Below are 27,711 nucleotides of genomic sequence, written 5' to 3'. Positions count from 1 at the left end.
ACTTTTAGGAGACATCTGAAGGAGCCCTGTTTAGGGAAGCTTTTCATGTTTAATAGATTATTGTATTTTAATGTCTGTTGGAAGCCGCCCAGAGTGGCTGGGGAAACCCAGCCAGATGGGCGGGGTATAAATAATAAATTATTATTATTATTATTAAGACACCATGGCCAGTGGTGTCAAAAGCCACTGAGATGTCAAGGAGAACCAATAGGGTAACACTCCTCCAGCTCTCTCCCAACAGAGGTAATAAATCAGGGCAATCAGGGCTGTTTCAGTGGCAAAACCAGGTCTGAAACCAGACTGGAATATATCTAAATAGTTTATATATTCCCTCAGGAACATCTGCAGCTGGCCAGCCACCATTTTCTCAACCACCATGCCCTGGAAAGGAATACTGCAAACTGGATGCTAGTTTTCTGAAACCTCTTCTTTAAGGGGGGGCTGTATAGTTCCCTCCCAGAATAAGGCACTGATCACTCTCACTGGACTCATCTGTATTGTCGGGCAATTGTGAGGCATGACATAATCAGGTATTTGCATGGTACATCCCTGCTTAAAGAGGGCACATTATGCCTGGTTACTTTCATCCCATTCCTGCATTATTATGTGGATTAATAATAATAATAATCTGCACCAAAAATCTGCATTTATTGGATGTTTTAAAACTTTTTGTAAAAAAAATCAAAACAAGTGCTTCTGAATCTCTCGAGTATGCTTTTAAAAGCATATTTTTTGCCCCAGCCAGCATGGCCAATGCTTGGGGGGGTAATAAATAAAACAAAACAAAATAAAATCTGATCAACTACCCCTGTTACAGGATCATCTTCCCCATGCAATTGTCATAAATGCAGGAGATACAGGTCGATTGCAGCGTTAATTCTGTAGAGCCACATTTTTTCCCCAATGCGCAGGAAGGCTGTGTGCGAGAGAGAATCAGAACCCAGCAGCACCGACTGCCTCATTCAATTGCTTAATTATGCAATCCTGCTAAACGTCCTGCAACCTTCTTAAACTTCTTGCATCCCCTCCCTCCCCACGGCCCTGACAGGTCCTTTAATTAACTATGTGCAGTTTGCCAGGTCAGAAATGCCAGGAGAAGGCGGAGGCGGAGGAGGAATATTTTTGCTACCTAGCTTTGGGAACTGCCTCGCCACACAGCATGCTCTAAATAGAGCTTAACCAATTTCGCTTCCAGGAGCAAAAGTGCAGAACCAAAATAGACTGAGAATCTCTCTTTCTCTCTGGCACTCCCCAGCAAGGTGAGATGTGTGCTGTGGTACAAGAGAAGCCTTCGAAGGAACCCGGTCCCCCCCACCGCTGATGAGAGCTTTCCTCTCAATGCAACAGTGCAGAGGTAGAGAGCCTCTGGCTCACTAAACAGACCTGGCACATGTCTCCATTTGCCCCATAAGGTTGTTTCAATTTGGTCACCCCAGCCACTCTGGGTGGCTTCCACCTTATACAGAAATATAATGAAACATCAAACATTATAAACTTCCCTATACAGGGCTGCCTTCAGATGTCTTCCAAAGGCATCTTATCTCCTTGACATCTGATGTCAAGGTTCCTTATCTCCTTGACATCTGATGGGAGAACGTTCCACAGGGTGGGTGCCACTACCAAGAAGGCCCTCTGCCTCACTCCCTATAGCTTCACTTCTCCCAGTGAGGGAACAGCCAAAAGGTTTTCTACAAACGGTACTTACCTACCCCACACCTGATTCGTAAATGACGGAAGAGCTAAGAATACAAACTGCAAATAGATATTTCCATTCCTTAGGCAGCTTGCCAGGAGTTATAGCAAGCTCCTTCAGAGACTTGTCTTCAGCAGAATCTTCCTCTTGATGCTGACAGCATGCCTCCAACAGCTGATCAGCCTCTTTGAAGTTGTCACCTGTCATCATAATGATGTCAAGTGACTGACAAGTGGGCAGGGTCAACCACCTGTCAAAGCTGGACTATGGGGAGTGGAGGAAGTCAAAGTTCTGGCTTGCTGCAGTTGGGGGGGGGCAGAGTCATAGTAGAAGCAAGGATTAAGTCCCTTTCCTCAACACCATCACTACGGATCATGCCAGCTTCGTTTACAGTTTTTGTTTTTAATCCTATCCATGCAATTGCTAATTGAGCAAACAATGGCACATCTAGGTCAATCCTAATTTATGGGCAAATGAACTAATGTAGAAAAAGTGGAAAGGGAGTTTCGTCGGCCAAAAGAGAACCGGGGTGGGGGGTGGGGAGACAGAATGAAATGGTCAGAGCAATGCTGGAAGGGGGGGGGTTGGGCCAGGCTTTTGGTTCAAAGAACTAATTGAGCCTCCTGGCAATTGGGTGATACAATAGGTAGGGGTGTGTGTGTTTGCTTGCTGATTCGACATCCTTCCAATTTTTAAAAAGAATAATTTAAAATATTAACAGTGGAATCCTTATGCATGTCTACTTAGAATTAAGTCCAGTGGGGCTTACTTCCAAGTAGTCGGGGGGGGGGATTCAATTCCGTCCACATTTAAAGGTAAACCCACCTAATTTGCACTTTCAGGAACAAAACAAGAACTGAAATTTGCATTTCTCTGAATTTTGCAATGCAGTTCTCCAGCCGAGTAATGTCTACCAAAAAAATGTGCATGCAAGGATAAGGTGTGCATGCAAATGTACGTATGCCATAAAAAACAACATATAGAAATGAATTATATTTGGGGAAATTGCTTTGCAAAAACAAATATGTGTTTATTAGGGATAATGGCATACAAAAGTGTAGATTAGGAGAAATGTGCCCTAAAATGCTGGTGAATTTTCATGGGGACTTTAAAAAAGAATTGCAAACTGATGTGGAAATATGGAGGGCCAAACTTAAGAATGGAAAAATGAGGAACTGAGAAAAACCAAAACTGGCGTAGGTGCCCGTCCTTACATCTAAGCAAATGGGTACAGGAGTGCTCCCTAAACTCGCAATCCTATACATACTTATCTGAGAGTAAATCCCACCGATTTCAACTGGGCTTGCTTCTGAGTAGACATGCACAGGGTTTGCAATGAAGGCTGGATTTCTGTGCTCACTTACCTTAGAGTAACTCAATGGAACTTAGTTCTAAATACAGTGCAATGTTCAACATGATGTGGGCCATGACATTGAGGGTCCAAATTCCTAGTTGTGTCTTCACCAGCACTAGCCAGAGGCTGATTTGACATATGCCACCAGGGCTGGCCCACCCATGAGACAAGGGGAGGCCAATGCCTCAGGTGGCAGGATCTACAGGGGCAGCAGATCCCAGTGTAGATCTTTATTCCCACCTTGATCCCGATCTACCTGATCTTCACTCACCCCTTCTTCCCTGGAGGGGAGGGGGTGCCTTCACCTCAGGTGCCAAAATGTCTCGTGCCACGGCATTTGACTAAGCAACTTATGGTGGCCACAGTCATGCAATTTGATGGTAAGAATAATATTCATCCAGAAGCATAAATATTGCATTTTATTGCTGGCTGGGTGGTGGGTTGTTTTCTCACCACAAGCACACTTTAAGCCTCAGAATCACTTCTCGGATTCACAACAAAGGCCAGACTCAGAACATCTGTGTTCCCCTGAAGAACTGGATCGTAATCTGTGGCCTATTTGTGGCTGAAGTGGTGCAGAGGAAATGCGGGGATGGGAAATGTCAGCACGGAGAGCAGAAAATATTTCTGTGCAGGCACCCTAGGGGAAGAAAAATGGGGGGATTTGCTACTTAATGGGCAGGTACGCAGTGAGGCTTTGTTCTCCAATGCATGGTTGGCATATCAGGTGCTAGAAACTGAAGGGTAGGGAAAGCTCCAGAAAATTATTCAGACAAAGCAGGATGAATACATTGCAGGAACAAAACGGGCACACTCAGAGGTATATTTCAGTCACATCCTTCTGCCAAGGAGTTCTAGGAAAGCTACATGGTTCTCCTCCTGTGTAGACAGTGCTGAGATAGATAAACCTAAGATTCTGACACAGTTTAAGGCCTATGTCCCTGATCCAAAATCTGTTGCTTGCCACATGAGCTGTATCCTGCAAAAAATTCCATACGCTGACAGACGCTCCAAGTGTCCCTATTTTCCAGGGACAGTCCCGGATTTATAGAAGCCATCCTGGTTTCTGATTTGTTCTTGGAATGTCCCCTTTGTTCTTGGAATGTCCCCTTTTCCTTAGGACGTCCCTATGTTCATCGGAGAAATGTTGGAGGGTATAGAGCTACCTAACCCCCGAGCCATCTGAAGACAGCTCTGCGTAGGAAAGTTTGATAATGTTTAATGTTTTGCTATGTTTTTATATATGTTGGAAGCCACCCAGAGTGGTTGAGGCAACCCTGTCCAGATGGGCAGGGTATTAATAGTAAAAATTTTGTTATGATGATGGAACAGGACATCCCTGTTTTCATCGGATAAATGTTGGAGGGTATGACGAACCTTGGCTGGCAGCTGCTGGTCTTTTCTCATTCCCAACCATCGCAGGGTTGCCAAGAAAATGGCCCCACGAGGCTCTTGCTTGACACAACGAATGTCCAACATGGAGGGGCTGGGCTTTTGGCTGCCCACCCACACCCACACCCACCCACACACACACACCCACACGGCTAGATTAAAGAGAACCTTCACGAGAGTGTTGAAAGGTGTTTGGTTTCCAGATCACGAGCAGAGCAATTTGCCTTGACTTCCTCATTAACTTAAGCTGGGCTCCCTGGAGGCGGACAACTTTGGAGCAGGTGACTTTGATTCCACCCCTGCTGTCTCCCCCTACTCCATGAAATCTCTGCTTGGGAGATCCTGCTCGCTCGCTTCTTTTGGTGTGAGCAGAGAGGTATTGGTATGGGTTTGCGTGTGTGCGTGTCGTAGCTGTGCACCACGGGGCATAATTACTTTGGCTTTAGCGTGCAGACTTCAAACCTGGATTAATTCCCGCAGGAAGTGTGAAACAAACAGAGAAGGACTCAGCTGAGCCTCTGGAAAGTAAAGATTGCAAGGGGGAAGTGGGAGCACGTTGTTTTGGATGGAGTGGCTCTGCCCTTGAAAGAAAGAAAGAAAGAAAGAAAGAAAGAAAGAAAGAAAGAAAGAAAGAAAGAAAGAAAGAAAGAAAGAAAGAACAATGCACGGATTCATGGGGAGAAATGCTGGACCTGGTATTTCTTCCAGGTGTCCAGATGGATTTATTATTTTATTTGGTGGATCTGTACCCCACTCTTCAACCAAAATACTCTCAGAGCAGTTAATCAAAATCAAAACTCAGGTGTATGATGGAGGCTGGTCCATTATTGAAAAAGCAAGCTCTATTTTGCAGTTGTGGCAAACACCCCTTTCTAGAAAGAGGGGTGCTGGAACTCACCATGAATACCTCCCTTGTTCTCTTATAATGGCAATGGTGCCAACCTGAGAGGTGCTGGAATGCAGTTCCCGTGAGCTCTGGCTGGAAAAAGCTCTGGGTAACACCACTGGGCTTTAGAGGTGTGTTTGCATATGTGCAATGTCAGACTCGAAAACTAGCTGTTGAACAAATGTTACTGCTTCCGCCATCACACTTCCCAGGGCAGAGGCTCCCAACCTTGCCTTCACTCAAGCTTAGTGATGGTCCAATCTGTCAGTTTCTGTTTCTCTCCATTCCTCATCTTTCCACTCTTAAGTTCGCTTTTCTACATCTCCTCATCAGTTTGTGAATTTTCTTTTAAACGTCCTCATGAAAACTGGGCGTTTTAATGAGAATTTCTCCTGAGAGTTTGAAGGTATTTTTGCACACTTTTGCAAAGCAGTTTCCCCTAATGGAACACATGTTTGTATAATTATTTTTTACTAATCCATACATTTCCCATGATGTTGGGAAACATTGAGGGCACTAGGAGAAGGGGACGACAGAGGACGAGATGGTTGGACAGTGTTCTCGAAGCTATGAACATGAGTTTGACCAAACTGCGGGAGGCAGTGCAAGACAGGAGTGCCTAGCGTGCTATGGTCCATGGGGTCACGAAGAGTCGGACACGACTAAACGACTAAACAACAGCAATTCATACATTTTGATGCACATTGCACAATTTTACCATGGTATAGTTGGTTAGTTTCTCACACTATCCTCCATCCAGGCAAACAGAAGGTCTTATAAAGGACAGATTCTAGCCAGGCGAAAACACTCAAGGAGGGTACAGAGTTGGGCCAGTGAGGGGTGTGGCCTGGGGAGAGGATGTGTGTCTGAAAACGGGGTGTGGCCTGGGAAGAACCCCAAAGGCCAGATGGAAAGGCCTAAAGGGCTGAATTTGGCTCCTGGGCCAAAGGTTCCCCACCCCTACATTAGAACATCCATTCATATGAGGGCTCCCAGGTTCTTCAGACTCTGACTTTTGATGAATGGGTTCTCAAGAAGGCCCAAGCATTTGTTGGACAACTGTGCGTGCCTCACATTCTCTGTCTGTCTAATGAAAGTTTTCTTCTTATATCTTTCAGTGAACTTGTTGGACACTTCCACCATTATTGGCGACTGGGGCTGGCTCACCTACCCTTCCCATGGGGTAAGTCACCTGGAAAACCTAAGGAGGGGGATGAGCGATAGGTCAGTTGGTAGAGCATGGGACTCTTAATCATGGGTCCGAACCCCATGTTGGGTGAAAAATTCCCACATTGCAGGAGGGTGAACTAGATTATCTTTGTGGTCTCTTCCAATTCTACACTTCTTTGATTCCTGTTGGGTTGAGCCAAATTTCCACACTGCGAAGTTTCTTATTTCCCAACATTCCTGAGAATACCACCACCTAGGAAGAAGTAGACAACATCTTTTTTGATGGACTGACTTAGGCTACAGCTTTAGAAGGCTCAGTGGGGAACTGAGTGCTCCACAGCCTCGATTCTTCTTCTTTTCCAGCCTGTGGGCCATATTCCCTCATAGGCAACCTTCTGGGGGCCACATGCTAGTGGTGAGTGGAGCCAGAGGGGAAAGAGGGTGGAGCTACAGGTGACTCCTACCTTTGCACAGTAGGCTACATTCCAACTGCACAAAAGTAAGGGGTTTCTATACAGAGGCACATGCCCCACTCATATCTCTCCATCCTTCATACTGGCAAACAATATATACTGTTATCATTAGAGCTGTGCACAGGAGGCTGTTGAATCCCATATCTGGAAGTGAGTTGGGCCAACAAGATGCCCCAATGGGAAGCCTAGAAGCAGCACCAGGGTGCAAACGCACACTCCACACTAGCAACTCCCAGACTCTGGTGTTTAGAAGCATCCTGCTTCCGACAGTGGAGGTAGAATATAACCATTGTGGCTGTTAGCTATTGATAGTCCTCTCCACCATGAATTTATTTATTCCTCTTTTAATGCCTTCCAAGTTGGTGGCCACCACTGTCTCTTGTGGGAGAGAGTTCCACAGTTTAAATATGCACTGTGTGAAGAAGAGTTACTTCTTTTTGTCTGTCCCGAATCTTCCAGTGTTCAGCTTCATTGAATAACCTCAAATTCTAGTAGCGTAGGAGGAGGGGAAAAAAATTCCCCCTGTGCCAAACAATTTCTCCCTGCAAACATCTGTGCTTTCTTCTTCCTTTGCCCATGTGGGCAAGCTTAAGCCACACTCATATCTATTATTTGCATCTTTATCCCTTTATAATCTGGTGTGTATGTGTGTGTGTGTGTTTAAAATCTTGTGTTGATTTTAATTTAAACTGTTAACAAGTTCCTGAATACAGATGTAATCAAACCCGCTTGCCTGCCGCATTAATTATGATGTCCTCATTTTCATCTTGCTAGGAGACCTTATCTCAATGACATGGGAAGAGCAGAGAGTCATTTCGCTTTATGAAAAAAGAAACAGAGATCGGAACAAGGCAGTGCATGTTAGGTTGTAATAGGAGCTCCCACAGCCTGTCCCTTTTCTTGCACAGTTTGCATCCCAGTTAATCAGAGGAACCTCTTTCAAATACGGAAAGCGCTTTAAATAATCAGCTGTTGGGAAACTTCCACCTCATGGGCCTAATATGGTCCTGGAGGTCGGCTTGCAAGGCTGCTTGGGGCAAACCTCGGCCATCTTCCCTGGGCCTGATGTCATATGAGAAAATTCAAGTCATATGGGAGCATTCAGCAGGCAAAACCCTGAACTTTTTGAATGGGATGCCTTTTTTCTGCTGCCTTGCACAGTAAAAGAAAAAGTCTCCAACTTTAAAACATGCCAAATTTTGTTTGCAAAGGAAGGATCAAGAGCACACTTAGAGTGCACACCTGGGCTTGAACTATCAATGACCTAACATCATATAGCATCAGATGAGTGACAGGTACATAGCCTGCCTACCTGCCACAGTGGCCTGTGTCGGGTTGGCCACTTCCCGGTCTGGTCCTCTGTCCAGATCTAGTTCTGTAACCTCTGAACTCATCCAACTAACAATCCTGCGAATGTTTGCTCAAAATAAGTCCTGTTTAGGGATGGATGAATCTGCATATTTTGGTTTCTTCCAATTTCTCATTTTCCCAATTTTGATTTAGATTGCCCCATTCCCACATACATTTCCCTACCCCCAAAACGGCAATATGAAAATCCGTACTTGTTTTTTGTGCTCATTTCTGCTAATGTGTACATTTTTATACATACTTATTTCTGGTATATGCAGTTTCACGAGCAACTTTCCCCAAATGGAACACATTTCTATACTTTATTTTGTGTGCACATTTCACGAATATGTGCATTTTAACTTTTATTGCTTGGCCGGAGAACTGCATTGCAAAATTCAGAGAAATGTGTTTCACTTTGCATATTCGCCTTTGGAAGCACAAACTCGGTAAGCTGGCATTAAGATGTGAATTGAACCACTTTCGTATCCTAGCCTGACTGAGTTCAGTGAGACAGAAGTCAGTGTCTTTATGACTGCAGCCCTACAGCTCCCTCCTACACTTGTCTGTTGACAAAGGTCAAGGTGTCAGTTCCGCCTGGCTTCTATCTGCTGTGACATCCCTTACCTTGGGACGTAGGTTTGAAGTACAAAATCTGCTGGACCTGGTGCCTCTAACTCCTCTCTCCTGCTCTTTCCTTCCAAGTGGGACTCCATCAACGAAATGGATGAATTCTTCAACCCCATCCACACCTACCAAGTCTGCAACGTCATGTCTCCCAACCAGAACAACTGGCTGCGGACTAGCTGGGTGCAGCGTCATGGGGCTCACCGGGTGTACGCAGAGATCCGGTTCACCCTGCGGGACTGCAACAGCATGCCAGGAGTCCTGGGCACATGCAAGGAGACCTTCAACCTCTACTACCTCCAGTCGGACCGCGATCTGGGCAGCACCCCCCGTGAGAGCCAGTTTGTGAAGATTGACACCATTGCAGCTGACGAGAGCTTCACCAATGTGGACCTGGGCGTCCGGCGACTTAAGCTCAACACGGAAGTGCGTGGCGTGGGGCCCCTGAGCAAAAGAGGCTTCTACCTGGCCTTCCAGGACATTGGAGCCTGCATTGCCATCGTCTCGGTCCGAGTTTACTACAAGAAGTGTCCGGCTATGGTGAGGAACTTGGCGTCCTTCTCTGAGGCAGTGACAGGAGCAGACTCCTCGTCCCTTGTGGAGGTGCGGGGCGAGTGCGTGGGGCACTCTGAGGAAAGGGACACCCCGAAAATGTACTGCAGTGCAGACGGGGAGTGGCTGGTGCCCATCGGGAAATGCGTCTGCAGTGCCGGCTATGAGGAGCAGAGGGATTCTTGTCTGGGTAAGTCTGGATGTGGGTTCTGCTGTTGGGAGGGACGGAGGGAAGAGGCACTGGGAGAAAATGTTTTATTGCTGCTCTTTTTGATCAGGTCCACTTCAAAGAACAGGTACAGGGTCCCACCCCCCACCCCACCTCGAATTGCAGCTAAAAAAATGAAATCACAATATTGCCTGACAATGACCTGTGAGCTTCCATCGGGGCAGAATTCAGTAATCTTTCATAATGCTAGGGTTGCCATATTTCAATAAGTGAAAATCTGGACAGAAAAGTTAAGCTTTTTTGGCAAAATGGCGAAAAGAATTGCTGTTCTTCAGCACTGTCGACATGGGCTGCCATAGGTCTAGATTTGACCTATTTCTGCCCGGACACTGCTGCCGACTGCAATATTATGGATATGTCCAGGAAATGGCAACCCTAGTAATACAGTGCCCTGTGCAAGGCCAAAATTTGGCACCCACAAATAGATTATGGGTTTCCTCAATTTTATGCCCCCTTAGCCTACACCACCCAAAAATCTGGTGCTGATTCCATAACCTGGAGGATGCCGAGGTGTTGGTTAAGGGGAGAAAAATAGGAAACCAAACAGAAGAGGGAAATGGCCTGCTTAGACCTCTAACAGCTTTACAGCACGCATCCTGGAGTCAGGGATTATTACATTGTTTCCGGTTCCACTGCTGTCTACCTTTCTCAGGACTTCTTGAGATGTAATTAGAAGCTGGAGGTCCTTCTGGGCCCACGTACAGTGCAGGAGTCAATAACAATGGAGATACCCGATTTGCTCCGAGTAGAGATTGCCCTGAGCGCCAGCCTCACATGCCTTGATTATTTGGCGCTGTGCCGAGCGGCCTCCCTTCCAGCTGTGTGCATTTGGCTCTGCTCCAGGGCCATCCCTGGGGGGCTCTGGCCACTTCTGGGCTCCATCAGCCGGCCGTTTTTTTCTGTAGCCCTGCCTTTCCTTTGGCAGGAAATTTCCTCAGCAAAGAAAACAAAAGCAAAGTCAACAGAAACAGAGCTATCTCCTTAATCCATCGCCGGCGAGCACTGGGAGGATGACGGAGGCATTTTCCCCGAGTGTCCGTGGGCTCTGGGAAGACGGCTGCAGCTCGCAACTGTATAAACGACGATAAGGAGCCAGCAGCTGTGCAGAAGGCAGCAGTACACACTGCCCTGAGGCTACATGTGTACAACAGGCGACTTGACTGGGGCCCTCATAGGAGGCTTTGTTTGCTTTCAGTTTCTTTCGGGGGGGGGAGTGCTATTTAGAGGAGCAGAGCTTTGACTTGGCAAATATGAAAAGGCGGCTTTGTTTAGAGGCGGCGGCGGGGGGGGGATGTGAACAGCAGGATTGACAATACCTTGCACAAGGTTACCTCTGGCAAAGTCACGCAGGGAAGGACACGGCTAAGCTAGACAGATGCCCATCTTCACGTGCCCTGGATCCATTGCAAGTTCGGAAGTCACGCAGGCTGTGAACCAGGTGAAGCAAAGAGGGAACTTCCTGGCTAGAGGCTGAATGTGGCCCTCCAGGGTTCTCTGTCCGGCCCTCAAGACTCTCCCTAGGCCACACTTCCTCTCTGCAAACCACTACCCTCATTGGCCCTGCTGATGTTTAATTAGGTTTTAAAATCATAATTATGATATAGGAAGGAGAGGACTGGGGAAGGACTCCTCCTCCTCCAGACCAAGACTGGAGGTTCCTCCCTCTCAGGATCGCCCCCTCAACAGCTGTTGAGTGGAGGGGTGATCCGGAGGGTAGGCATCAGGCAGGAAAGTGAATGTCAGGTCAGGCAGGCAGGGGTGGGGCTAGATGACCACTGGGCACCCCTTTCAACTCTGCAATTCTATTGTTGTGTGTGTGTGTGTGTGTGTGTGTGTGTGTGTGTGTGTGTGTGTGTATATATATATATATATATATATATATATATATATATATATATATATATATTCTTTGCTAGCAATTTCCCCTAAAATAGAACTCCAGTTCTTCCTTTTCAGTTAAGCCCTGGAGTTTTACCTGTCCTGCACCTGAGGTCTCATGAGGTCCCGTGGGCATCACTGCAATAGGGGCAGTTGGAGAAGACCCTTCAGAGAAAATATGATGGTCTGGGGAGATATAAGTGGGGAGAGAGAGAGAGAGAGAGAGAGAGAGAGAGAGAGAGAGAGAGAGAGAGAGAGAGAGAGAGAGTCAGGGAGTCTTCCAAGTCCCTGTCCCTGAGCATTGAAGGGACTTAAAGATCAAAACCAGCACCTTGGACCCCCCAAAGACCTGGGATTACACTAAACACAGGTACAAGTTCTCTCTCTGCATGTACTGTGTGAAGTAATATACTTGGTACAGCTTAGCTATTTCACGGGTGCACAGATGGTGCATGCATTGAATTGAACATGTGAACACCCCTTAGACAGTAAGAATTATTTATTTACAGGTTTTTTTAAAAATTGCTGTAATTCTGATAGTTTGAGAAGTTAGTGTTTTTGTTCTAAAGTTAAGACCCTGTGCAGAAAGAAATGAAAAGAGCAACACTGCACAATTCTTTCTATCAAATGTAAACCTTGGTAGCGGGCTTGCTTTTTTAGGAAGCACAATAGACCTAGCATGCCTTGCCTCGTTGCCAGTAAAAGGGGATTGCTCCAATGGCATATTATCGCTGCATTCACACAGCAGTTGAACCTGTTTCCCCAAGGTTTCCCCAACCTTCAAATTACACCTGAGCTTTCACCCAACGTCAAAGCCACGTCTGGAAATACTGCGCAAATTTAGCGCTTGTTTCTGTGTTATTTGCAAAGCATTCCCCACCCCCACCCCACCCGGAAGCAAGTAACACATGAACGAGTGCTAAACATGTGCTATATTCTGCTACATTTCTGGAAGTGGCTTTTACATTGTGTGGAAACTCAAATATAATGCAGAAATTAGCAGTTGGGGAAGCATCAGAGAAACGGAACACAGTTTTGTATTAATGCTACCTAAATCGGTGTCACTTTAAACCCTTTCCTTTGTCTGGCAGCAAATTTGTGAAGACCAGAGATTCCAGGTTTGTTGAATGCTACATTTGAACAACAGTGCGAGTGCACAGGTTTGCCACTTGTGTACACAGGCACGCACATTAGCACACTCTTTGAATGTGGCATGTGAACATCCCTGGTGAATCATTGGCACGATGTCCTCATATTTCCCAGTCACAGTTAAAGCACTCTTAGCCTGGACTTGGAATCACAGAGTTGTAGAGTTGGAAGGGACCTCATGGGTCATCTAGTCCATATCTGCCAAGTTCCGGATTGAAAAATCCAGGACCAGCAGCGGCGCAGCACCGGAAGTCGCTTCTACGCGACTTCTGGACATGCGTAGAAGCAACTTCTGGTGCCGCTCTGCCCATTTCCAAAATGGCCGCAGCACCAGAAGTCGCTTCTATGCATGTCCGGAAGTGCATAAGAGCGACTTCCGGCGCTGCTCTGTCCATTTCCAAAATGTCCGCAGCGCCAGAAGTCGCTTCTACGCACTTCCGGACATGCATAGAAGCGACTTCTGGCACCGTGGCCATTTTGGAAATGGGCAGAGCGGCATTCCAGGGGATTTATGGGAGATAAATCCATTCGGGAGACCAGCAGGAAATGGTAAGAAAATACGGGCAAAACGGGGTACTTGGCAGCTATGATCTAGTCCAACCCCCTGCAATGCGAGAATGTCAGCTACAGCATCCATGGCAGATGGCCATCCAACCTCTGCTTAAAAACCTCCAAGGAAGGAGAGTCCACCACCTTCCGAGGGAGACCGTTCCTCTGTTGAGCAGCTCTGATGGTCAGAGAGTTGTTCCTGATGTTTAGATTGCTCTTTCAGTAGAGAAAAGAATCGGCGCTGCAAGATTGATAACCCAAATCAACTGGAATTGGAAATTCCTCATTCCACCGTTTTAATTGTCAGAACGAGATCCCACACTGCTGTCACCCTGGGTAATATTTCATTCCCTGCCATTGGGACAGGATGATGTAAACCCCACTTTGTAGTCCTAATCATCTTTCTATAAATATCAGAGAAATTCAATTTTGGGGGGCAGGGAAAGAAATTAAACCTTTACCTTCATGGTAGCATCCTAATGTGACTCCAAATTAATTCTCCATTCCTTCTCACAGCTAGGCATCTTATTTCTTAAAGATGTTTGCACAGCTAAGGACTTCTTTATAGCTTTTCTGTTTACCTAAGAAAGGAGTTTCCAAGGCAGCAAAAGAGGAGACATAGGATAGTGCCTGTTGCTGGACTGAGACTGTAAAGGAAGTTGGTCATTCCTCCTGTGTTTGCTGGGAATTCCTGAAAGCAGTCTTGCTGTGACGATGCATTTTTTAGAGTCAGGCAGGTGGCAGAACCAAGAACCCCACAGATCAGACTGGCTCCCTGTGCCACCGAGACTGCCAGTCGGTCACAAGGCAACTTTAGAAATTTCTGTCATGTTGTCACCTCTTCCTAGTCTTTTCTCTAAATTAAAATATCCCCAAAACCTTTCCTTGGAGGGGGAGGTCACTCCAACCCCTTGATAATTTTGGTTGACTTATTTTGAACCTTTCCCAGCTCCTTTCTGAGGTGACATGACAAGATTTTGTACAGGTCACTTGCAATTATTTTACTCATGTGATTGTAAGATTGTGGCTAGATGAAAATAAATAAATCAATGGAAAGTGAAGGAAACCCACTTTCCATTCATTTATTCCCCTGCCCCAGCACAAAGCTGCAATTGCGGGCTTACCTGGCTTGGGGAAGGAGCTTGCAAGGGCTCTGGCAGCATTCCAGAGCCCACTTCCTGGGGTTCTTGGTTTTACACATTTTTGCATATATACATAGACCCCCGGAACCTAACCCTTAATTAAGACGTGAGTTACTCATACACAGTGTTCCAAACACACCATAGACTGATATTATGAGAATGACACTTTTGCTTTCAATGCCTTTTCCTAATGATCCCTAAAAAATGATCCCTAAAGCAAGGCTGGTGTGGTTTGGGGAAGAGGGTGTGCTTAGTTGGTTGAGCCAGCCCTAGGAAGAGGCAGAGTGAGGCAGTTGCCTCAGGTGGCAAAAGCTAAGGTGCAGGGAGAGGACAGAACTGCAAATGCCATGTGCTCTGCCCTGTACTCTGATATTGGGAAAAAGATGCTGTCTTTTTGTATCTAGATACAAAAGAATTTCCTCGTAGCCCTGCAACTGCTCCAATACCATAAGTCTCGCAAGCCTGGTTCGCTGGAGAGTTTAGCATTTCACAGGGATCGTTGCTTGAGACCTTCCAAAGGCTCCCAGCCACGGCTGTGTCACTTATGCTAAGCAGGCTGTGACCCCCATGCCAATCAGAGGTAAAGAGACTGAACCTTGGGGCCGCCCTTGCCGTCCCTCAGGAGCCATCGCCTTTGGAAAGAGCACAGAGGGGAGACCTCAGCTCCTGCTTCAGAGTCTCTCTTGTCCCTTGCAGGTCACCGCAAGGCACGTCCCCAGAGGCGAGGGCCTGTCACAGAGGCCTGGGTGCTGTCAGCTTAGAACAAGTGGGCTACCTTCCTCGGCGCCTCCCACCCCCTCAACTCTCCCAGGGTTTTCTCTCTGTATAATGAACTGACAATCAAAGAGAGGCTGGAGTCCATCCATCAAGCGCCAGCTTCTGCAGCAGACAAGCAATCCAGGAAGGGAAAGGGCCTATGTTAAAGCAGGGATGGGGAAACCTCTGGTCCAGAGGCCTGATTTGGCACACAGTGTGGCCAAGCCAAGCCCCCCCCTGATCTACACCTCTCCATGCAGTGGTGATGCCTAGCATGGGGTTTGGTGCTCTGCAAGCCCCAGACATCAGCTCATAGGAGCCAACTCCTAGGGGCTGAGGTCCCTTCATCTCCCCCCCCCATGAAATATTTGAGGGGGCTGCCCCCCAAGTTAATGGGCATTGTCATTCAAATTGTGATTGTGTGTGTGTGTTGTGATGGAATATGCAGGCTGGAGCTTACCTACACCCCCCCATATTTTACGCAAATTGGCAACCATGCATCAGCTGTAGAAGCTGATCGGCTTCCAGCAGTGCCCCGTCCTTGCTGTTCCCTAGGAAGGAGTCCACATTGCTAAAGACCCTGTTCCTTTAGCCATTGCTAACAAAAGGCTGGGTTTGATGATGGGGGTGTTATCGTGGTTGCAGCTTTTGCTGTTGCTGCTTGGAAGGTGAGCAGACTGGTGGGTGGCAGAAGGTGAACAAAGACCCTGCTATTTTGTAAGCCATCTTGATATTGTCATAAATTGGGGGGAAGGACCCCCTAAACCCTATAAATTAATAAATGGTAGGATTTTGATTAATTGGGATATGGATGAAAATACAAGCTGCAGAGGGATTCCCAAACTAGCCTATGCAAAATGACCTGGCCAAGAAACAATAGAGAGGCAATGAGAGCTATTGGCAATGCAAGATAAATGTCCTCCCCACTTGGCCTGAGGTGTGAACAGAGACAGGTGGGGGGTTGGGGGGGTTGGAAGGTTGACAGGAAAAGGGAGTCTTTAGCAAAGGTTGCTGGGAATAAGAAGGAGAGGGATCCATCTCAGAAAAGTAGCTGCAGAGCTAACAGGGAGCGATCCCTTGGACTCCAGGGCTGCACTGCCCTTCGTGAAATGACCATGCTGTAAAAGCCAGACTCTTTCCATGCAGACTGAAGGTCTAAATAGGTGAATAAACCAAATCCAAATCCAAATCACTTTATTTCAGCTTTAAGCTCATAGAATAAACCATGTTTCTTCAAGCTCCGACAGTCTCCATTGTGTCTTAATTCTCCAAAAGTCCACGGACCCTGGGTGTGTGCCTGGAACCCCCTGGGATTTTGTTATCGCTTGGCAGAAAGTGCGGGGTGGCACCCAACTTTTGTAGCAATATATCTTAGGGAAGTGCAGATCATTAATATTCAAGTAAATCAACGATAGAGCCTTGGCGCTTGGAGTTCACAATCACTGAGTGTGAGGGTGGCAGCGCAGACATTTGCCTCCTATGGCGAAATTTGTAGATCCGGCTCAAGGACCCATTCCTGCCAGGCAAAAACACACAGGCAGGGTGAAAAGGAGGGCCAGAGAGGGGTGTGGTCTGGCGAGAGTCCCAAGACCCAGACAGAGAGTCCTAGGAGCCCATCCCTGCCTTAGATAAAACCAAAGGGAAGCCAATTAGTGAATAAGGTTGAACAGTGGAATTTGCAAGAAGGGTGTGTGATGGTTGCAGGCTGTGAACCTGGCAATTGTGGGGTAGGGGGTGGGTGGGGGGAATGAGCCTGTCTTGTTTTTCTTTACTCCTGTGCTGAGCTGCTCTGAATGCAGCCTTTGTGTCCCCAAAGTCCTTTCATATGCATGGTGCAGCCCCCGCCCCTCTGAACTCTGAGCTGGTACCCAGCAGAGTGGTTCTTGCTTTGCTATCATCTCTTTGACAGACAGGCCTGCCTATCATTTCAGCCATCCCACCGGCTTATTAGCAGATGTTCTCCTGTCTCTCAGAAGAGCGAGCAGGAGGACAAATGGACCATGCTGCAGATGGCTTAGCTGGGCCCTCCCACCCACACCCGTCCCCCCGCACTTTGGGAGATGAGCCTGTCAGCTCCCGAGGCAGGAGGACGCGGCAGGTGGCAGCTGGTTACATAGAGAGATGGGTGGGAAGAAGGAAAGCAGTGAGGGAAAAGGGCATGCAGGAAGGAACAGGAGACAGAGGGGGACTCTGCCTATGGGGAAGGTGGTGGGGAAATGAGCGAACCTAGAAAATCAATGTGTACTCCAAATGTCATGGGATCTGCAGAACAGCCTTAAGGGTATCTTCTGAGACCATAGGAAGAGCTCTGCTGGGCCAAGTCAAAGGACCATCTGCTTCAGGATCCTGTCTCATAGTGGTCAACCAGACACCCATTATGGGAAGTCTGCAAGCAGGACCTGAGTTCAAGAGAAACTCTCCCCGCCTGCGACTCCCAGAAACTGGTATTCATGTCTCTGATAGTGGAGGTGCAACAGAGCCACATTGACTAGCAGCCATTGCTACTCCACACACACACACACACACACACACACACACACACACACACACACACACAATACAGTGGAACCTCGGTTTATGAACACCTTGGTTTATGAATTTTCGGTTTATGAACGCCGCGGACCCATCTGGAACGGATTAATTCACTTTCCATTACTTTTAATGGGAAAGTTCGCTTCAGTTTATGAACGCTTCAGTTTATGAACAGACTTCCGGAACCAATTACACCCATGTTTCAGTTTATGAACGCTTCAGTTTAAGTACTTCACGGACCAGTCTGGAATGGATTAATCCACTTTCCATTACTTTCAATGGAAAAGTTCGCTTCAGTTTATGAACGGTTACTCCGCGGACCGTCTGGAACGGATTAATCCACTTTCCATTACTTTCAATGGAAAAGTTCGCTTCAGTTTATGAACGCTTCAGTTTATGAACAGACTTCCGGAACCAATTGTGTTCATAAACGGAGGTACCACTGTAATAATAATAATAATAATATAAATTTTCTGTTTTACAATTTAAAATACTGATTTTACATCCTTAAGACATCAATGACTTCCCTTCTCTTTCCATGGTTCATTTTACATATCACAAATCCCTGCATATTTTACAAAAAAACCTATACCATTCAGTATTCCATTATTGTATCCATCAAAACTTGTTTACATTGTTGAATTTATCTTAATGCTGCCAGCGTTTTCAGCTGCACACATTATTTCCCATATATTCAATAAACGTTTTGCAATCTTTAAACGTTACGTATGTTCTTCTTGTTCTCTTGTTCTATATGTTAAGTCTACGAGTTGTGCATGTTCTGGCAACTTAAGTTGCCCTTCTTTGGTTGGGACCTTGCTCGTTTTCCATTTTGGGGCTAACAAAACACGGGCTGCTGTAGTAGGATACATAAATAACCTTTTTTGAACACCGGGGAATTTCAGTCTGAATTATCCCCCCCTTTTTTTCTGAAAAGTACTTTAAAACATTTTTTTCCAATTCATTGTGGATCATTTCCCAATATTCTTTTACCCTTTTACAAGTCCAGCGATTGCTACTCCTTATCCTCTCAGAATTTGAACGATCATTTTTTTAAAAAGGAGAATACGATGGATCAGAACAAAGAGATTCCTGATTAATCAAGCCAGTGGCCCATTAGGACCAGCTTCCCTTTCTTGTGAAAACCATGTGAGATGTCCCCAGAAAGTCTGCAAGCAGGAATTGAGTGCGACATCACACTCCCCAGTCATGATGCCTAGCAACTGGTATTTTGGGGAGTGGCTCTTTATTGGTGAATGGGAAGGAGTGGCAGATTAGGAAGACCATGCCTTCAAAGCTCTGATTTCCAGAAACTAAACCAACCAATTAAAAGCTAGAGAGAGAATGTAGTGTAGTGGTCATAGCAGAGGTGGGGAACCTGAGTCACATGGGTGACATGCGACCTTCTATACCTGGCCCTTGGGACTCTCCCAGGCCACACCCCTCACCGGCCCTTCTTTGCTGCCTCCTTGAGTGTTTTTGCCTGGCTGGAATATGCCCTGGAGATCTGATGATGCCTCTTGCATGCATTCATGGAGGATAGACAGGGGTGCATGTGAAGAAACTAGCCTACGGTACGCAAAGTAAAATTTATGGCCAACTTTTGCCTAGTTTCCCCATAGGACAAAATCAATGAAGGAGGCAGGAGTCATCTGAATGGGAACTGGCTGACTTTCCACAGTGTTGCATTGGCAGCAAAAGTTAGGGCTGCCCAGGGATCTGCCAAAGCGGGAGCTAATGCACTGACCTGCGGGTCTTCTGCCTTCTCATCTCTCTCCTTTCTCCTTTTTTTTTTTTTGCCCTCTAGCCTGTCAACTGGGTTTCTACAAGTCTTCCCCTGGGGATCAGCTGTGTGCCACCTGCCCTGCCCACAGCTATTCCGAGAACCAGGCTGCACAGGTGTGTCGCTGTGAGAGCAACTTTTACAGAGCAGCACAGGACCCTCCTTCGGCAGCCTGCACACGTACGTACTCCATCCGCCAACCCTCCCTCGAATTGCATGTGTGCCTAGACAACCCAGACCCTTACTGCGAGTCTCGGTCAGATAAAAGATGATAATTCCCAGGATACTGATGAGCACTCTGTAGCCGCAAAGGGAGGGAGGAGCCAGAGCCAACAAATAACAAATGTGGTATACTGTAGTGGTCAAAGTGTCAGACTAGGACCTCGGAGACCCGGGTTCGAATCCCTACTCGGCCCTGCAGCTCACTGGATGACCTTGGGCCAGTCACTGCCTCTCAGCCTAACCAATCTCACAGGGCTATTGTGGGGATCAAATGAGGAGGGGCAGAACATTTACACCACCTTGAGCTCCTCAGGGGGGGTGGAAATGGTGGGATGAAAATGCAATGAATAATGAATAAAATAAATAATACCGTGTTTCTCATATTATAAGACACGTCTTATATTTATTTTTTCCTCAAAAAAACACACTATGGCTTATTTTCAAGGGATGTCTCATTTTTTCCCTCCTCCTCCTGCCGCGGCCGGCATTGCTGCTGCTCCTATCACTATGTCTTATTTTCGGGGTATGGCTTATATTCCTTGAATGCTTAAAAATCCTGCTATGGCTTATTTTATGGGGATGCCTTAAAATATGAGAAACAGGGTAAATAAATAATACGGCACCCTTTGCACTATTCATAAATGGCTTGGCTTCTCTTTCCACCCTGTGATTCAGATTTCTTGGGATCAAGAACATCAGAAATACATTAGCCTGATACCAGAACACAATGAGGAAGTGAAACAGCATAACTTCATAAATACGAGGGTGGGGGTGGGTGGCTCAGAGGACAAATGTGGCCCTCAAGATTTCTCTGTTTGGCCCTTGGATTTCCACTCAGGCCACACCTCTCACTGCTTTATATCTGAAGTATTTTTACCTGGGTAGTAGTAGTAGTAGTAGTAGTGGTAGTAGTAGTAAATCAATCACCTTCCAAACAACCATCTCAATATCATTTACACTAAAGATAATTAAAGACAATTAAAAATGCAAGAAAGGGCAAATTCATTTAAAACTGAAGCCATGCAAATAGACACTTGTGGCAAAGTGAAGATAGTGGGTTCCCATTGTATCTTGACAGGAATGCTATTTCACAAAATAGGGGCCAGCACAGTAAGAGCCCTGCTAGAGTTACTGTGGAGAATGTGTCCTTGAACTCTGATTGTATTGGCTTTTGCTTGTCTGAATGGAGGATAGAGAGGATCATGTGAGTGTGTGTTGCCCCGCCCACCTTTGCCTCTGGCTCCACCCACTCCAATCTTATTTGTGCACTACTTGGAAGATTGTTTTGATCCAGCAGTCTGTGCATTTCCTAAATAAATAAGATAAAATAGAAAAGATGATAAACCCCATAAACTAAAGCAACAAAACCATTTCTACACTTGTACAATTGCCATAAAATTTCACTTCCTTCTTCAACCAAAATGTCTTCAGCAACAATGTCAAAACATCAAAATTGTCTAGTTCCAGCTGCAAACTAAGCTGAAACATTAAAAATATGGTCTCTATCTCATATAGGGTTGCCGTATTTTTTAAGGGAAACCACCAAAAAAATCAACACTTCCAATCCAACACACCCCAATTTATCTGCTTACGAATACGGTGAAGTGCTTTTAAACTGCTTTCCTGCCAGAATGAAATGAGATAATGAAAGTGGACCCTTTATGCTTTTACAGTTGCAAAGTGGCTTACAGGAAGATAAACACCCACCATCCATAACTCACTGGGCTGAAAATCTTAACTGTCATTTCTACATTCGAACATGTATCTTATACTGTAATTGCCAGTCTCATTTGCGTATCTATTTGGGCATGTGGACTTGCTTATATTCAAGAATATGCCTAAAGCAGGATTGCTAGATAGTTCTTAATGGTGATCTGATGTTTCTTTTTTCTTTCTTTTGGTTACATTCCATAACTCTACATTGAATTCTACATTGAAATAAAAGAATAGGACAAAAGGCTCATCCATACTTACCTTTGCTCTGTGCTTTTCTAGGTACAGGCCTGGGCTTTCCAGATCTGTGTCTGAGTGTTTTCCTTTTCTTTTCATTTTGGTCTCGTCCTGGCATGTTCCTCAGGAAAACCTGCATTTTATTGCTGAATTGGAGCAAACAGCAACCTGGGAAAAACCTGATTGCTGTTTGCTCCGATTCAGCGGTAAAACACAGCTTTTCCCAGGGAAACTGCAGGAACAATAAAAGTCCCACCCAGACATGGACCTCTAGAAAGCCCAGACCTATGTCTAGAAATCACAGAGCAAAGTTATAGTTACAGGTAGGTAGCCGTGTTGGTCCGAGTCGAAGCAAAATAAAAAAATTCCTTCAGTAGCACCTTAAAGACCAACTAAGTTTTTATTTTGGTATGAGCTTTTGTGTGCATGCACACTTCTTCAGATACACTGAAACAGAATCTGACGAAGTGTGCATGCACACAAAAGCTCATACCAAAATAAAAACTTAGTTGGTCTTTAAGAGCAAAGTTCCCCTTCATGGATCAATGCCTTGTCGTGGCGAAGGGGCTTGAATAACTCAGAGAAGCTATGAGCTATGCCATGCAGGGCCACCCAAGATGGACAGGTCATAGTGGAGAGTTTTGACTAAACGTGATCCACCTGGAGAAGGAACTGGCAAGCCACTCCAGTATCCCTGCCAAGAAAACTCCATGGACAAAGACAACAGGCATATAAAAGTTATGACGCTGGAAGATGAGCCCCTCAGGTCGGAAGGCGTCCAACATGCTACTGAGGACAAGTAGATTCAGAGCTGATGAAGCGGCTGGGCCAAAGCCGAAAGGACGCTCAGTTGCGGATATGCCTGGAAGCGAAAGGAAAGTCCGATGCTGTAAAGAAAAATATTGCATAGGAACCTGGAATGTAAGAACCATGAGTGGAGGTAAGCTGGATGTGGTCAAAAATGAGATGACAAGAATAAATATCGACATCCTGGGCATCAGTGAACTAAAATGGAAGGGAATGGGCGAATTCAGTTCGGGTGACTATCATATCTACTACTGTGGGCAAGAATCCCGTAGTAGAAATGGAGTGGCCCTCATAGTCAACAAAAGAGTGGCAAAAGCTGTAATGGGATGCAATCTCAAAAATGACAGAATGATCTCGATACGAATCCAAGGCAGACCTTTTAACATCACAGTAATCCAAGTTTATGCACCAACTACCGGTGCTGAAGAAAGTGAAATTGACCAATTCTATGAAGACCTACAACACCTTCTAGAAATGACACCAAAGAAGGATGTTCTTCTCATTACAGGGGATTGGAATGCTAAAGTAGGGAATCAAGAGATAAAAGGAACAACTGGCAAGTTTGGCCTTAGAGTTCAAAATGAAGCAGGGCAAAGGCTAATAGAGTTCTGTCAAGAGAACAAGCTGGTCATCACAAACACTCTCTTCCAACAACACAAGAGAAGACTCTACACATGGATATCACCAAATGGGCAGCATCAAAATCAGATTGATTATATTCTCTGCAGCCAAAGATGGAGAAGCTCTATACAGTCAGCAAAAACAAGACCTGGAGCTGACTGTAACTCAGATCATCAGCTTCTTATAGCAAAATTCCAGCTTAAACTGAAGAAAGTAGGAAAAACCACTGGGCCAGTAAGATACAATCTGGATCAAATCCCTTATGAATACACAGTGGAAGTGAGGAACAGGTTTAAGGATTTAGATTTGGTGGACAGAGTGCCTGAAGAACTATGGATGGAGGCTCGTAACATTATACAGGAGGCAGCAACGAAAACCATCCCAAGGAAAAGGAAATGCAAGAAAGCAAAATGGCTATCCAACGAGGCCTTACAAATAGCGGAGGAGAGGAGGCAAGCAAAATGCAAGGGAGATAGGGAAAGATACAGGAAACTGAATGCAGATTTCCAAAAAACAGCAAGGAGAGACAAGAGGGTCTTCTTAAATGAGCAATGCAAAGAAATAGAGGAAAACAATAGAATGGGGAAAACCAGAGATCTGTTCAAGAAAATTGGAGATATGAAAGGAGCATTTCGTACAAAGATTACCATAATCAAGGACAAAAGTGGTAAGGACCTAACAGAAGCAGAAGACATCAAGAAGAGGTGGCAAGAATACACAGAGGAATTATACCAGAAAGATATGGAGGTCTCGTACACCCCAGGTAGTGTGGTTGCTGACCTTGAGCCAGACATCTTGGAGAGTGAAGTCAAATGGGCCTTAGAAAGCACTGCTAATAACAAGGCCAGTGGAAGTGATGATATTCCAGCTGAACTATTTAAAATCTTAAAAGATGATGCTGTTAAGGTGCTACACCCAATATGCCAGCAAGTTTGGAAAACTCAGCAATGGCCAGAGGATTGGAGAAGATCAGTCTACATCCCAATTCCAAAGAAGGGCAGTGCCAAAGAATGCTCCAACTACCGCACAATTGCGCTCATTTCACACGCTAGCAAGGTTATGCTTAAAATTCTACAAGGCAGACTTAGGCAGTATGTGGATCGAGAACTCCCAGAAGTGCAAGCTGGATTTCGAAAGGGCAGAGGAACCAGAGACCAAATAGCAAACATGCGCTGGATTATGGAGAAAGCTAGAGAGTTCCAGAAAAACGTCTACTTCTGCTTCATTGACTATGCAAAAGCCTTTGACTGTGTCGACCACAGCAAACTATGGCAAGTTCTTAAAGAAATGGGAGTGCCTGATCACCTCATCTGTCTCCTGAGAAATCTCTATGTGGGACAAGAAGCTACAGTTAGAACTGGATATGGAACAACTGATTGGTTCAAAATTGGGAAAGGAGTACGACAAGGTTGTATATTGTCTCCCTGCTTATTTAACTTATATGCAGAATTCATCATGCGAAAGGCTGGACTAGATGAATCCCAAACCGGAATTAAGATTGCCGGAAGAAATATCAACAACCTCAGATATGCAGATGACACAACCTTGATGGCAGAAAGCGAGGAGGAATTAAAGAACCTTTTAATGAGGGTGAAAGAGGAGAGCGCAAAATATGGTCTGAAGCTCAACATCAAAAAAACCAAGATCATGGCCACTGGTCCCATCACCTCCTGGCAAATAGAAGGGGAAGAAATGGAGGCAGTGAGAGATTTTACTTTCTTGGGCTCCTTGATCACTGCAGATGGTGACAGCAGTCATGAAATTAAAAGACGCCTGCTTCTTGGGAGAAAAGCAATGACAAACCTAGACAGCATCTTAAAAAGCAGAGACATCACCTTGCCGACAAAGGTCCGTATAGTTAAAGCTATGGTTTTCCCAGTAGTGATATATGGAAGTGAGAGCTGGACCATAAAGAAGGCTGATCGCCGAAGAATTGATGCTTTTGAATTATGGTGCTGGAGGAGACTCTTGAGAGTCCCATGGACTGCTAGAAGATCAAACCTATCCATTCTTAAGGAAATCAGCCCTGAGTGCTCCCTGGAAGGACAGATCGTGAAGCTGAGGCTCCAATACTTTGGCCACCTCATGAGAAGAGAAGAATCCTTGGAAAAGACCTTGATGCTGGGAAAGATGGAGGGCACAAGGAGAAGGGGACGACAGAGGACAAGATGGTTGGACAGTGTTCTCGAAGCTACGAACATGAGTTTGACCAAACTGCGGGAGGCAGTGCAAGACAGGAGTGCCTGGCGTGCTATGGTCCATGGGGTCACGAAGAGTCGGACACGACTAAACGACTAAACAACAAGAGCAAAGTTAAATATGGATGAACCCTAACTGAAGGCCATTGATTTCAGTGGGTCTTCTCTGAGTAGAATTTAGTTGGCTACAACCATTTTCTAAACACACTTACACAGGGCAGATCATTTCAGTAGGCTGTTTTCACCCAACCTTCTCTCAGGTAGATGTGCTTTTGCAATCCCTGCTGCCTTTAAAATTATGATGATTTTACTGGCAACGGTGAGGATTGAACCTGCAAACTTGTACATGCCAAGCATGTGCATTTCACGAAAGGTCTGAGCCACCTGGGGGACCTGCCAAGCCTCTGCTAGTCTTAAGGGCTTCAGCCTTTCTGCCTGTCAACTGGTTTTCCTTTAGATGATAATAATAAAAAAAGTCTTCCCCTGGGAGCCAGCAGCATGCTAAATGTTGTTTGCACACTTATTCTGGAATCCAGGTTGAAAAGGTGTGACATTTCCAAAGGGAGATACAATGAAACCCCAATGTGAAAATTTGAAAGAGGATCTGATGTGTTCCATAAAAAATTCCCTGCTCTAAATAATAGTAATATTATTTTCCTGCCCTAAATAGTAGTATTAGTAGTAATGTTCTATCAGTTATATAGATTATAATGTTTTATCAATTATATTTCAGCATTTTGGATTTCAAGGTTATACACCCATGTTTGTATATTATAATTGTAAGAACCAGAGAGGATGCCATTTCGCTGCTCCAGTATCCTTGGTAGGTAATTACCCAGCCTTTGCTTTAAAAAAACCTCTAACAAAGGAGAACCCATCGCTTTCCAAGACTTTCCACCATTGGACAACTTGTACCAGTTCTCAAAGTAGCCTGCAAAAATCCATCAAAGGAGTGAAAATTGCTTTTCAAAAAATGTATGCATTAGGGAAAATAGAATACAAAAACATTAGGAACATTTCGCCGTAAAATGCTGGTACACTTTCACAAGAACTTGCTTTTTTAAAGCTGATGTGGACAGCTTAAGAGTAGAAAAATGAGTAATTTTTTTTTAAAAAAACGCAAAATTCTCAGATTTGCAGGCCAAAGATAAAAGGGGGGAGGATTTGTAAGAGGGGTGAGGCAGAAGAAGAGAGTCTGTCTCGTTTTAGGAGCCGGAAACCCATGCAAATCCATTTGCATCTCATTGCAATTTTTCTGTAGATGGACATGCAAATCCCATCATTTGCTTGAACAAATTCTTTTTGCAGTCAGGAAGATGCCTGTTGACAGGGGAGCAGAGGTGGTAAACAAATGGTTGTTGTTGTTTTTTGGCAAGGACCCAGAGTCCTACTTGGATGTTAAGGGCAGCTTTCATTTCTATGCTTCTCTGTTTTTAACCCTGTGGTCAGAAAGAGTGACCTTAGCTTGATGCTAGAGCACATGCACCCAGTTCAAGGTGGCGCTGCCAATTAAATGAGGGTTGTTGTGAGATTGAATGGTGGTGGTGGGGATTTATATATATACCACTTCTTTGGAGAAAGAAGTGGAATATAAAATGCAATAAATAAACACTACGAAAACATTTTGAAGATTTGTATGCAAGTTGCTGGATGATTTTTGTCTCCAACTTCCCATTTGGATGAGCTCTTGAGTGAGCCCAAGCACAGGAACACACCTGGCTGTCTCTAAATAGTTAGAGCTGGTGGAAAACTCACCTGTCACCAGGCACACCACGCCATTTATCTCCTACAGACACCTGCCTGGTTGACAATCATATATGATCAATTACATGCACACAAACACACACACACACACACATATATACTGTATGCAAACAGAAGATTTAAACACCTTATACTGAGATTATGCACCTGGGCAAGCCAATGCAGTGTTTTGCACCCTATTTCCCTGGCTCAAAAAGAGGGGGCAGTATCCTTATATCCTTGTTCAGCATCCCCCTGCCCCCCGCTCCCTTCATGCTTGAGCATTGACCATGCTCGTTGGTGTGGATGGGAGTCCAACATCGTCTCAAGCAGGAGTAGCCAAGGTTGTGCCCTCCGGATGCCCCGGGGCTGATGGGACTTGTAGTCCAGTAATATCTGGAGGGAACCACCTTGGCTATGCCTCATCTGGAGAGCTGCACATTCCCCACTATGGGACAGGGTCTACAGGAGGAGAGGAGAGAATGCAGGGGGGTCTGCCTGCAGACCTCTTCTCCCATCATCTGGGGGTAGTCATTACATCAGGCTGCCTCGCTGGAAGAGAGAGGAATCAGAAGGCTCATTGCATCAGCTTTGCTGGAGGCCTGGCTCCATCAGGCACCTCTTGCTTTTGAACTGTGCCAGCTGGCACAGGAACAGC

The 27,711-nt window shown here is 45.6% G+C and overlaps 1 protein-coding gene across 2 annotated transcripts in view; it reads left to right on the top strand.

Moving 5' to 3' along the window:
- Positions 1–6,448: 6,448 nt before the first annotated feature.
- The window catches only part of EPHA8 (EPH receptor A8), a 45,252-nt gene continuing 23,989 nt past the window's right edge, over positions 6,449–27,711 (top strand). The window contains exons 1-3 of one of the 2 annotated variants that reach the window (XM_035118022.2): positions 6,449–6,508; positions 9,021–9,684; positions 19,537–19,692. In XM_035118022.2, the coding sequence (XP_034973913.2) occupies positions 9,039–9,684; positions 19,537–19,692 (802 nt within the window). In that variant the 5' untranslated portion in view covers positions 6,449–6,508; positions 9,021–9,038. Of the gene's footprint in view, positions 6,509–9,020; positions 9,685–19,536; positions 19,693–27,711 lie in introns of those variants that run through there. The other variant, XM_060276155.1, reaches the window with a different exon arrangement.

The sequence above is a fragment of the Zootoca vivipara genome, chromosome 6 (assembly GCF_963506605.1).
Source record: "Zootoca vivipara chromosome 6, rZooViv1.1, whole genome shotgun sequence".
NCBI lineage: Eukaryota > Metazoa > Chordata > Lepidosauria > Squamata > Lacertidae > Zootoca > Zootoca vivipara.
Note: the sequence above shows the minus strand (reverse complement) of the source record. Positions and strands in the feature narration are given on the sequence as shown.